The sequence below is a fragment of the Argopecten irradians genome, chromosome 7, assembly GCF_041381155.1.
Source record: "Argopecten irradians isolate NY chromosome 7, Ai_NY, whole genome shotgun sequence".
In the NCBI taxonomy this organism is placed as follows: domain Eukaryota; kingdom Metazoa; phylum Mollusca; class Bivalvia; order Pectinida; family Pectinidae; genus Argopecten; species Argopecten irradians.
The window spans coordinates 4,068,028-4,081,324 of record NC_091140.1 but is presented as its reverse complement, the minus strand read 5'-3'; the positions used below and the strand labels follow the sequence as shown (position 1 = coordinate 4,081,324).

The 13,297-nt window shown below is 34.2% G+C and overlaps 1 protein-coding gene across 7 annotated transcripts in view; it reads right to left on the bottom strand.

Moving 5' to 3' along the window:
• Positions 1–249: 249 nt before the first annotated feature.
• LOC138327320 (protein inturned-like) overlaps positions 250–13,297 on the bottom strand; it is a 45,825-nt gene continuing 32,777 nt past the window's right edge. For 6 of the 7 annotated variants that reach the window (XM_069273330.1, XM_069273329.1, XM_069273332.1 and 3 more), the window contains 17 exons: positions 11,493–12,223; positions 11,060–11,142; positions 10,497–10,736; positions 10,061–10,263; positions 9,381–9,458; positions 8,951–9,119; positions 8,542–8,595; positions 8,329–8,391; positions 7,802–8,020; positions 7,393–7,550; positions 7,064–7,179; positions 6,494–6,574; positions 4,935–5,101; positions 4,260–4,360; positions 3,640–3,823; positions 2,931–3,073; positions 250–2,672 (listed from right to left, as the gene is read on the bottom strand). In XM_069273330.1, the coding sequence (XP_069129431.1) occupies positions 2,573–2,672; positions 2,931–3,073; positions 3,640–3,823; positions 4,260–4,360; positions 4,935–5,101; positions 6,494–6,574; positions 7,064–7,179; positions 7,393–7,550; positions 7,802–8,020; positions 8,329–8,391; positions 8,542–8,595; positions 8,951–9,119; positions 9,381–9,458; positions 10,061–10,263; positions 10,497–10,736; positions 11,060–11,142; positions 11,493–12,223 (2,890 nt within the window). In that variant the 3' untranslated portion in view covers positions 250–2,572. The remainder of the gene's footprint in view (positions 2,673–2,930; positions 3,074–3,639; positions 3,824–4,259; positions 4,361–4,934; positions 5,102–6,493; positions 6,575–7,063; positions 7,180–7,392; positions 7,551–7,801; positions 8,021–8,328; positions 8,392–8,541; positions 8,596–8,950; positions 9,120–9,380; positions 9,459–10,060; positions 10,264–10,496; positions 10,737–11,059; positions 11,143–11,492; positions 12,224–13,297) is intronic. The other variant, XM_069273334.1, reaches the window with a different exon arrangement.

Sequence of the window (13,297 nt, the reverse complement as noted above, 5' to 3'; positions counted from 1 at the left end):
ATTAATTGCTCTAATTTTTTTAAATAAGAGACTTAGAATTCTTCACCTTTTAGAAATGATAACTATAGATTTTAACACTGATTTCTATGTGATGTCAGATTTTAACACTGATTTCTATGTGATGTCAGATTTTAACACTGATTTCTATGTGATGTCAGATTTTAACACTGATTTCTATGTGATGTTAGTGATGTCAGATTTTAACACTGATTTCTATATGTCAGATGATGTGTAGATTTTAACACACTGATTTCTATGTGATGTCTAGATCTAATACAGCCATTTATTGTTCCAGCTAGCGACAAACTTGTATATATGATTCATTATAAATCAAATACATTTCATTATTTTTCATTTAACACACATTTCAATAACTTTTATGAGCATAAAAAATTGAAAAATAAATGATATAAACAGTGTTGCGCAGAATTGAATTTCAAATTATACCTCTCTAGACTTCGGATTTGATAACATATTTTGAAATTGCAAATTAAATATACAAATCTAGACATGTAAAACATGTACAAAAAAACCCAAAAGTATTAGAAAACATAGACTAATTGGTATTAAAAATGAAAATAAATGTATGAAAATGACACACACACACACACAAATGATGTAATGGATTAAATACTATATCACAGGTTTGTAAAATTTGGCACATATCACAGTCTCTATATTAGTACGACATTTCACATCATTAATCTCACACAAAATACTTCACATCACCTGGTCCCACGATAAGACACGAACACAGGAAGTTCAAACACACTCCAATCAAGTAAACCACAAGCACTAGACAATACAACATAATGTCTAAAATGACTACAACATTATGTATATCAATATTATATCAAATATGAAAGTCATATAAATATGTATTCCTTTAAATATAATGCATAACACATAGATATAATAGCCCAGCAGTAGCTTAGGGCTGTTCCAGCAAAACATATATGGCACCCAGGGAAGGCACTTTAAAAAATAGTATGTGCCATGGTGGGTTCAAAATAAAATCAATTCTGTGCCAGGGTGACGTTTCAATAAAATCACTTCTTTGGGTGGGTCGATCTGAAGCATTTGTAACCTCTTGAAATAAAATGCAAAATTTGTGTTTTATAATGTTTCTGTCAGTCATCCCAACTACAAAAATAACTATTTATTTAAAACATATTATATTCAATCAAACTTGGCAATGGTACAGAGAAACAGTTTTGGTAAAATACATTTGTCATCAATAGATCTTTATTTAGATTCACTGGTATTAAGTCGAGGAAAAAGTGGCATTTCACAAGCTAAGTGTGAATGTCCAGATGTCTTTGAAGACAAAACAAAAAATTAAATCACTTCTATGCCATAGTCTCGTTCACAAAAAAAGAGATATGTGGAGGGGTCAACAAAATTGAAAATCGCTTCTATCTGTGGGTCTCCCAATTTCAAAGTGCCTTCCCCCCCTACCATATATGTTTTTCTGGAACAGCCCTTACATTGTAAAATACTGGTCACAATGATATGATTTGATATCTTAATGCTTTAAATAGCTACAAAGCGATAAATATTATATATATATCTGTTAGCATGTCCACAGGTTTCCCATTTTGTTATAGATTTTTTTAACTTAAATATTTTCACAAAGTGAAAATAATTTTATCAATGCCAAAACATTGTACAAATTTTATCAAATATAAGAAATATCATCAGAAACATCCCAAGTATTTTTTTGTGATTAACTGATGTCCTTTTTTAACATCTATTTTTGTTACTTGTTATGAAAAAACATGGTCTGAAAAAACTCAACCTGTCTAAAAATAATGTACATTGGATATATAAAGCACTAGATATAATATAAAGTAAGTATAAATGTAAATATGGACAGAAGCGGTATAATGGAAGTTGGCATTAGAATGTTTATGTAATGCTAGTATGATAATATTCTGAGTGATAAATATAACTGTAAAGTCTTTCATTTTCATTCATTCACCCCCTGAAGATACATTTAGAATATTCTAGTCCAAAGACTGGAATATTAATATTCCATTTTGGAATTAAAGGATGAATGAGTTGACACAAATTGGTCCCTTATTATCAACACCACAAAACACTGAATTATGGGTCACAATAAATAAAGTATGACCCTGTAAACATACACATGATAAAGTATTGCCTTCCCAGAGATACACCTGTACTATTACACTAATGTGATTGCACCAACTCTACTCCTGACCAGGAATGCATATCTCCTGTATTATGCAATGTTTGCGCCACGAGGTTAATATGACACAGTCTCACAGTTTGTCAGAACATAAGTCCAGAGGACACAACTTCAAAGCTCTGTGAGGTGAGAGCTTCATACAATCGCCATACTGTTCTCATTTCAGTCATCAAAGGCAACACTCAAAGTGATCACAAAGAAAAAAGTTGCTCAGCGATGAATTTTGTGTCTTAACAGAGTTTCCATATATTCTGCTTTGTGACAGAAGCTACAACATACATGGAATGCTCTCTGGACTCCATTAAGTTGGTTTGTTTAGAGCTACAGTCCACTAGGAATGTCAGTAGTCACATTCATATGTCAGGAACCGAAGTCCATACGGAATGCAAGTTCTATGGCAGTCTGGGGAACACTTTCATGGAAACACACAAACAGTTCTCTGTTACCAGGGTAACGGCGTCTGTAACATAAACGTCAATGATTATATTGATGTTGTATATATTGTATATTTTTATGTCGACCACTTGGAAGACGAGTCTCTGACTCAAAGTGTTATCGACTCTAAATAAAGTCTATTATCAATTTATTTATTTATTATTATAATTAGTTCTTCTCAAGCAGTTGTTAACTTTGTAGAAGTAATTCCATTTCAATGACTGACTGAAAAAAAATTAAATCATACCAATGAATTACAAAAACGAAAACTACACCTACTTACCCAATAACCCAGTAACTCTGAGCTGGAGGTACTTTCTTGGTATCTGGAGCCACATTGGGTTTATGCTGGAACAGTACACCTTGTTCCTGTACATGTCTGAAGGTACCATCTTCACCAAACTTGTGCTTGCTTGTCTCGGACTTCTGAAATCATTCACATTATTGTTAACGTTAATTTAGTTTTTTCTCTTTCACCAATGAAGTTTGTGAATCAGTTACAGTTTAAATTTGATAATGCCAATGTGATTCAGCAATGACAAGACAAACTATAGTTACAATATACATCAATACTGCTAAATAAATAAAACAAACATTGATGAAGTACAATAATCCTGGTTCTAACCAAGATACTCTACATGTGATTAAAAACTAGAACTGTCACTAGAGTGGACAACTATAATAACCCTAGCACTAAAATTTAGTAATTTATCTATCAATAGGGAACATTGCAGAACCCTATCTAGTTTTCTCAACCCCCTTTTATGTCAGAGTTTTGTGAACCAAATCTAATCAAAATCTGTCAAGTAGTTTAGGTGGTTGTGTCTACAGACAAGACAAATGAACAGTTAGACAGAAAGACAACCTGTTTTCCAGTATACCCTGGCCCCTTAACTTTGTTATGAGGGGTATAATTATTCATTTCATTAAATTTAGAATGTACTATCATAAGAATATATACTATAAAGTAAGTCTGATATACTTTCACTAACCGTGTGACTCCGCTGGAACCTCTTGCGTAGTTGTAAACAAGCAGTGTTAAAATTGTGCAGGACTTGGCTGTGTAGTGTTCCCTGGGACAGACTCATCTCCTGAGGGGTAGGACATACATACACTCCCTCCATACCATCAAAGTTTAGGTAGTTAAACAACACATTGTCAACTCCTCTACTGACTCTGGAATAAAACGTCAAATATATCATTGATAAAGTCAAACTCCAATTATACAAAGATGAAAGTTTGTATACCAAAGTGTAAAGGCATACATCCAAAAACTTGTATTGTAAATATCAGGTTCAATCTAAATAAGACTATATACATCCAAGGGAGTAGCAATTAGGCTACGCCTATTAAAATCCTTTCCAAATTATCATTTAAGCATAGGTATACATTCTGCATTAAGATGTCAGGTTCCAATGCTAAATTAAGTTGAATTATTTTAGAATCTTATTGCTTGTGAAGCTTTTACATAATATCATAAGACTGTGTTGAAATTCATTAAAAATGATATCGACAGATGAGCTACAAAAATTCAATACATAGAAATTCCATGGTGAACTGGATTGTTCTACATACCTACAATCTATCATAATTACAGTGACTAATTACTCACTTGATGGGGTAGACGGACTTGTTTTCATCAGAAACTGTGGTCAGACTCTGGTTCATACTGACCATGTCAAACACTGACCCAGCCTTGCTCAGAGTTTTACTCTGTAACAACCAAAAACACCATCATATAACAAACAGGATCAGAAGAATTTGCAAAATAACGAAATTTTCCTTTTCTGGAATAATCATTTGATATTATTAAAGATGCTCCACCGCTGACAAATGGTATTTTTTCACTATCAAAAACAGGAGCAGACAATTTAGTATTTTTCTTCAGTTACAAAAGTTACTTACTTTACACCATTACCACCATTGGAAAGTTTGAGCTTCTAATTTTACTTCAAGTTAAAATTACAAAAAAATAATTAATTGCATCCCGAAAAAATTCTGTGGGACTATATTCTTTATGGAATGAGGTACTGATTGCACATGCACCAAATGCAAAATAAATTATTTTATGTTATTTTTTGTGTTAATTAGGCATATATATACACGATTAAACATCAATTATTGTTCAAGTGATTAATATCATTTATGCTCCGTCGGCGGTGGAGCATCTTTAACTTTCGTAAATCACTTCTCCCATTTACTTAACACTGAGTATGAGCATACCATAAGACTATAATTGAAGCATGGTGCTTTTTACCATTTCCACATAATTAACAATAATACTTACGGTGTTGCCCCGACTGACCCCTGCACTACTCCCACTGCCTCCCGAGTCATTAGAACCATAGGAGAGTTTACTGCCCTGTCGTCTCATTACAGGGGTGGACGTCTCACTTCCGGTATAAGCTGTTCCCTTCCCGTGGGAAAGCCTGTCTGCCTCCTGCTCATCAGTGCCTAGATAACAAGGTTAAATATACATCAGAAACTGAAAGCTGGATGAAATATTTTTTTATGTAGAGAAATATTTTACAATGTTCAAAATCAACAGAGCTTCTATTAATATATATATATATATATATATATATATATATATATACCAGTATATATTAAATTGCATTCCTAATTATCACTGTAGATGTACGCTATGTCAAAGGTCATTATCTTCAGCCAGGGCTAATATTAAGAAAGACAAAAACTGCAAGCAATGTAACGATTTCAATGCATATGGCAACCAAACTAACCCTATAAATAATGTATGATAATGTGGATTTCATCTTCTATAGCCTGTACTTATATATAATTCTTTATTCAAAGCATCAAGCTAAGAGTTACTGAAGCATACATCTGTAAATTCAAAAAGAATTCATTTTTCACCAAATGATGAATTCAACAATGTACTTTGAGCTCATTCCAGTTATGAAATGCCACTACATACAGAGACATTTTCTATATACCCCGGTAGATTTTTTACCCCATTGTATTCATATCAATGTATATGACTTTATATCTGTTTAATTGCTGAGCAGCATTGTGAGATAATAAAATATTATGACAAAGCCTACAAGTTCAGATAATCATGACCTCAATTGATGGATGCATATAGAAATGCTGAGTTCATGGAATGTGATGATACTCACTATAGATGAAGGTTTTGTTAGTGACATAATATGAGCCTCAATCTAATGGTACTCTCTATAGATGTAGATTCTGTTAGTGACATAATATGAGCCTCAATCTGATGATAATCACTATAGATGTAGGTTCTGTTAGTGACATAATATGAGCCTCAATTTGATGATACTCACTATAAATGTAGGTTCTGTTAGTGACATAATATGAGCCTCAATCTGATGATACTCACTATAGATGTAGGTTCTGTTAGTGACATAATATGAGCCTCAATCTGATGGTACTCTCTATAGATGTAGATTCTGTAACATATATGAGCCTCATGATTACTCACTATAAATGTAGGTTTGTTAGTGACATAATAGAGCCTCAATTTGATGATACTCACTATAAATGTAGGTTCTGTTAGTGACATAATATGAGCCTCAATCTAATGGTACTCTCTATAGATGTAGATTCTGTTAGTGACATAATATGAGCCTCAATCTGATGATACTCACTATAGATGTAGGTTTTGTTAGTGACATAATAAGAGCCTCAATCTGATGATACTCACTATAGATGTAGGTTCTGTTAGTGACATGTCTAAATCTGATGATACTCACTGTAGATGTAGGTTCTGTTAGTGACATAATATGAGTCTTAATCTAATGATACTCACTATAAATGTAGGTTTTGTTAGTGACATAATAAGAGCCTCAATCTGATGATACTCACTATAAATGTAGGTTCTGTTAGTGACATAATATGAGCCTAGTGGCCATGAGGATTCAGGTGCAGGTCTAGGAGTAACAGCAGCTGTTGAGGCAAGAGGCGCACTTAGCAACAGTGAAAGCTTGGTGACAAAGCAGATTACAGCAGTGAGGTGAAAACTAAAGACTTGACTAGGCTCTATTAAGCTTTACTCAATAGGTTAATTTAATTAACCTATTGATTAAAAAATAGTTTATGAATTTTTATAGCCAACCTATGACCAATGGATGCTTTTGCAAATTATGTCATGGTTTGCTAAATATATATATACTTACAGCAATCGATTAGCAATATCAATGAAACAGTACAACTAAAGATAAGATTACTAGCCTATGATGTGATGACAAGTAAGCTGTGGAACGTATCGAAGTTAGAAAAGTAAACGGAAACTATGACATGGTGCATATAGTGTAAACACATAGAAAAGAATTCAACTAGCTCGTAGCTATGCAAAACAGAAATCTATGAAACAAACATATGCAGTACAGACAAGTATATATAGGTGCTAGAGATGGTTATAAGTGAGATGCTTACGAGATTTTGGAGATCCCTGAGACTTGGACGGGGTGGAATCTTCTCTCTTTGGTTTAGTGCCGAGCATGAGGGCATCAGCACTGGCAAGGGATGGGCCACTCCTCTCAGAGCTCAACCTAGGACACCGAAAACATAGATAATATTCAATCTATTCTCAGAGCTGTGCTAGGACAAGAAAAACATTGATTCCTGTAAACTTTTATTGGCCATGAAGCAGACATAACTTCAACCAATAGAAATATGTGCTTTGAATAATTTATGAAACATCTATTAATACCATTATATCTAGATACTTAAGAAAAAAGAATCACTAAGTGTGCGTTACCCACCGGTTCTCACAACACTCGGCCATCGCTACATCATCGGTCTCCAGCTGTAGCAGGGTAGCCTTGGCCTGACTGATATAGAACGGATCAGGACGCGGGTTACCATCAACTGTCCTGGCACAGCCACCAGCCTCAAGTAACGTTCCAAGTAAGAAGTTTTTCTGTAAACATGAAAGACAATGAAGGGCCAATAAAGTTTGGTTCTAGAGGTAGGACCAGGACAAGGTTTTCTTTACTGCAGATCAAAGGTCTACATGAAGGTCCAAGTGGCCGTCTACTTAGAAAACACTGACAGATGTAGTAAATATCAATATTAAATGTATGAAAAGCTAATATTTCTTAACAGACTACACTACTTGACTTTATTTTGATGCAATATAAGTTTTACCCCTTAAAGCAAATCTAAACTCACCATTCCTACAATGAGGAGGAACCAGCGACCTGAAGGTTCACTGTAACCCACAGGAGAAGTGTGTGACGGTCGACAGAGCCGAGACGGAAACACCTCCCTCCATATCACCAGCTCCTCCACACTTTGTTTGGATACGAGGTGTAACAGACAGTGATACTTCAGGAACAGATGGACGTCCCGCAGATCCTCCGCTGACATGTGGTTACTCAAAAGGTACTCCTGAAAATCACACCAAATAATAAAACGAATTCTAATTAAAAAAATTGACAAATACAAATCAATGCAGTAAAATATGTTTATAACAAACACGCTTACAGAGAAATCGTGGTTATAACATGGATTAGTAATTTTCGGTTCCGGTCAAGGTTCCTATTAGATGTCTGTGATGTGTATATAACTAACTATGCTTATAACAAAGTGATTCTGTTGGTCCCCAGAGGTTTGCTGTAGCTGTAATTTACAGAATAAAGTATTCTATATAGTGACAAAACAACATTTCAAAATAATTTAAGTAGATTGATAATCACCTTATAAAATAAACAGGTGCCCAGTATTGTGAATGTCCTCCTGTCAAATGGCAAATCTTCTTCCTGTAAAGCAAATGAATCCTTCATTTATATTAATTATTAAATCATAATGTGGTGAACATAATGGCTATGAGGAAACACCTAATGTTTAACCTTATTCTGCTTCATAATTATCACAATATATGACAAATAGATATAAACTATCAATCTTACCAAATCATCAAAGTCAGCAGCTTCAAATTCACTGAGTATTTCATCACACAAAATCTGAAACAAAACAACAATTCAGTTTTACATACAAATTGTTGAAGGTCATGTCAGCTCTGAATTTTATTCACCAACTTCCTTAATTTGTAATTCTCCCACATATTTTCATAAATTATATGGTAACTAAAAATGTAATTGTCCCTTGCTATTTCTTTGATATTCAGTAAGTACAATTGCAGTATTTTAATACCCAAGATAAAGGTACAAAAAACCCTACAGAACGGACTAGAGATATGATTTTACTTGCTATACATTTTGTACTATCTTGCGACAGTTCCAATGACTTAGTTCCAGGGATAGAACCACACAAAGCTCTACAGGACGGACTAGAGGTATTATTGTACTCAGTTTGTACCTTATTATCCTGCGACAGTTCCAATGACTTAGTACCGGGGATAGAGCCACACAGAGCTCTACAGGATGGACTGGAGGTATTATTGAGACTGTCGGAACTAAATATCTTGTTGAGAGTCAGGCTAAACAGCTGGTCCAGATGACTTTTATGTCGGGGTTTCCTGAATGCCCTGAAACAGGAAAAAAAATCAACTGCAGGCCTGTAGACAAAGTTTGTGAAAGGTTTATAAAACAATTCATTTTCAAATTGTCAAATATATTGCATAAATTGAAAAAAAAATTGTGATATAAACAGTCTTACAAGTTTAACATAACAAAAATTTGCTACAATGTCGCAGAGCAGTAGACATGATTTTTGTTCTAGGGTGATAACAAAAATATTTAAACTTCAAACAATGATGAAATTTTATTGAAATAAATATTTAACTTACCGTGTGGTTGAGCTGAACAGAAGGTCCATCACCTGTTGCAGCTCAGACTTGATACAGTGGAGGTAGGCAAGAGGAACTCTGTAACATACAAAACTCATTATAATCAAACAATGCAACCTCATTATAAACGCCAATGTGCATAACAATTACTCTGTTTCAATTTCAAACAAAGCTATTGACAAAGACACAATTGCCAAAGGGGTTAAATATAACTCCCTTCATTTTCAAATAAAAATGATATCTTTTCTTCTAATTTAAAGAAACGTTAATTTCAAATCCAATTTTTATCCTTTTTGAAATCCTATAAGATGGTAACCTTTGACAACTTTGAGTTACCAGACATTATCATCCATGGATTATATTTACTACTTTAACAGGTAAAGATATATATTTAAGCAATAAATAATTTGGAGTATTGTAGAGCTTATAATTTTTTGTCAAGATGACATTTCTTCATGATTTTGTGAGATATTGTTTTGGTCACAAAAATCTTATCTGTGAAATGATAGTTTATAGATACACCATATACTCTTCTCAATTGTGAAGTTTTAAATGTATTAAATAAAATTTTGAATTAAATTTTAGATCAAAATCATAAAATGTTCAACCCCCAAAAATAAAGTCAAAGGCTGTTAGGCAAACAGAATAACAATGGAAACAAAGATAAATGCTCGACTGACCTGTTAGCTGGCATGGCCATGACTAGTAGATCCTGACCATATCGACTGTATACCACATTGATGTGAGTTCCTTTGTACAGTAGAGTGGATGCCTGGACTATAGATCCCGTCACATCAGGAAGGACACCACACAGTGTCAGGAACATCCCACGCACCTCTGTCGCAATACTGTCATCTCGTGGGAACATATACAGAATGTCATCCTGTGAAAAAAACATTGATATCAAATTAATAGGTCGGTAAAAATCCATCATTAGAATCATATTGTTTGTATCTATCAATGAATTATCAAAAGGCCAAAATGACTTATTAACAGTATATGATTTTGCCAGTACTCTTATCATTTGTATTATTCCTTTAATCTTTCCTGTGTTATGTTATATTGCACTAAAGATAATCAACATAACTGCATCATATCTGACTATACATGACTTACTTGTGGATTTTCTGATTCACTTCCCGAGTCTTCCAGAGTGAGGTACATAAAGGAACAGAGAGAGGACTGGAACTTGCTGGACAGTACACTGGTTGTGGTCCCAGTGACCAGCTGGACAATGTCCTCCCCCTCTTGTCTAGGTGGAGCTTTAGGTGGCAAGGAATGTTTATAGGTAGGGAGAGGTACAGGCGGGGGTGTCTGTGGACCAATTACCACGGGAACCTGGAATGTTACTTTTACCTAGAACAAACACAAGATATAGTCAGACATGTTTATAATGTGGAAATCATTGTAAAATTGTAACATTTTGGGTGTTAAATAAGCTATATATAAGAGTAATATATCTGATTTGTTCTGTGAACTTCACAATTAATATTTTGTATAGTAATGATTGAACAAGAACTTCAAGACTGAGTACCAGGTATAATAAACAATATTCACTATGTAGACAAAATAACAGCAATTTATTCCTCAAAAAGTTCTAGTATTACAGGCATACATAAAACTAAAATACTGATATGTCACAGATTACACTGATTTTACTTTACCTTTATATTTCTTACCTTTTTATTTGTAATGGAATTAAAGGTTTTATCAAGATTCACCCAGGAAACTTCCAGGTCGTTAATGCCCAGCATCATGTCACCTACAAGGAAAAATAAAACTTAACATTTAGCACATATATACGTACAGTATTCCAGTTTCAAAATAATCTATTTAAGGTTAAAAAATTTAAAAAGTGTTTCAAGCTGTTATCATATAAAGACCATGTGATGCTGTTGTGTATCATGATTGCTGATCACTGTTTAGATATGGATGTTTTACAGATATTAAGTACAGAACAATTTCTTGACTTGTATTTCAAGTTTAAAGTGGTTTATTTGTAAACAGCTCAGCTAACAATACAAGTAAGCTAGTTTACCCATCTTTTGAATTATACCACTTAAGGATAATTTACTGGTCCATTACTTTTATGTGACATGCTTGACTGCCTACCTCTGTGTATCTGCCGACATTTTTCTGCTGCACTACCAGGAACAACAGCCTGTACAATCACTTTCCTGTCCTTTACCACATTATTGTTATTGTTGACTCGTGTCTTGTCATTATACTGGCATAATTTAATCCCAAACATCTTCTCGCACAATTTAATTCCCGACATTTGGCCATTTTTACAGTTTTTGTAGTTAGGTGACAGGTAAACATGCTTTATCTTATCACCATGGTCCTGGTTTATCACGTCATTTGTGCTCTGAAACTTATTGTTAACTTGTGGAGAAGAATTCCACGAATTGTAACCATTTCTGTCCAACTCGACATATTCATCGTCAAAGTCTTGTGATATGTATTTAGACTTGTTTTTAAGAAGACCATTAGAATCCATACCAATGTCGTTGTTCTGTACATGGCCATTAATATTTTGTTTAAGAACTCCTGTATGTGTATGAAAACCATTTTGTTTTCCTCTGTTATTTTGGGCCGTTTCCCTGAGCTTCCTGCTGTAGTTATGGTTTGAGCCATCATTGAGGTTTACTGAATTATTGCCGTGTTGTGAAGACCCGTTGCTGTGATGTAATGACCCGTTGCTTAGATTTAATGACCCATGGTTGTGTGATCCACTATTGAGATGTGACTGCTGCTGTCCACTGCCCTGACAGCCATTTACATCAACATAAAACAGGTCTCCTTGTTGTCTCACATGGGAAGTCCAACTCTCTTGGACTTTACTGAAAAAATCACAAAAAGTTGGTCAGTCAAATCACTAGACAAGTGATTAATAAGATCAGATAATTTGTGCAAAACTCATATCAGTATACTGTACAATGATTGAATATATTCATTTTTAGGATAATTTAAACCGGTAAAGCTTATTATATAAAATTAAATAGCTTACGTAGGATTTGAAAGCTTATGACTATTAAATGTTACATTTAAAAGCCGTATTCAAATCCTATATTACTTAAGTTAATAAACAATGTCAAATTAATCTCAAAAGGAATATACTAAATATTTCATTTTCAATCAAATGTCACATCTCAGGTCTGTTGCGAACTACGACATTCTTATTTTATTAAATTATGTTTTACATGAGACTTATAAGAGCGCAGCTCTCTGCGCGGCCGAAGGCCGCGTAGAGCGAAGCTCTACTAACCATGACACGTGTGTGAGCATATAGATTCCAATACACTCCAGTACCCCTTGGACTTTGAAATTGTGTCCCGCGGGAAAAGTCTCGCGCCTCCATGTAGGCAGCCATGTTTTAATTCTCGTTATCAGCACGACGAGATTTGAAATTTCTGTACTAGACTAAATGTGTTATCAGTATACACTTTAAGATTACTGTAAGTAGTTTTAATTTACACATGTACAAGAACAACGCAATAAATGTAGTTGTCCAATATGTACTGTGTATGTTCTCAAGCGCACGACACCGTCAGCAGTGACGTCACAAAACCTGACGCCAAAGATGACGGCACAGATTCGCGCGTATTTTTGATAGCATGGCATGTTGCCAAGTTTTCTCTGCGTCTGATAAAAACAAGATTGAAGTACGTGTATATTGAACTATTTCATTTGGATAGTTTTCAATTCTTTCTAACTATCGATAGTATTTGCATGTCAGTGAAATATTTTATTGTTAATCTCATAGAAAAATATAGACAATATAAAGTTATGATGTTATAATCTTTTACATGTAGCTGCGCTCTTCTGAGGCTTTGCCTTAAATTCATATTAACGGTAACCGAACACACTGACACCACTTGTCTACTGTATGGCCAACTGTACAGTAATGTGATACA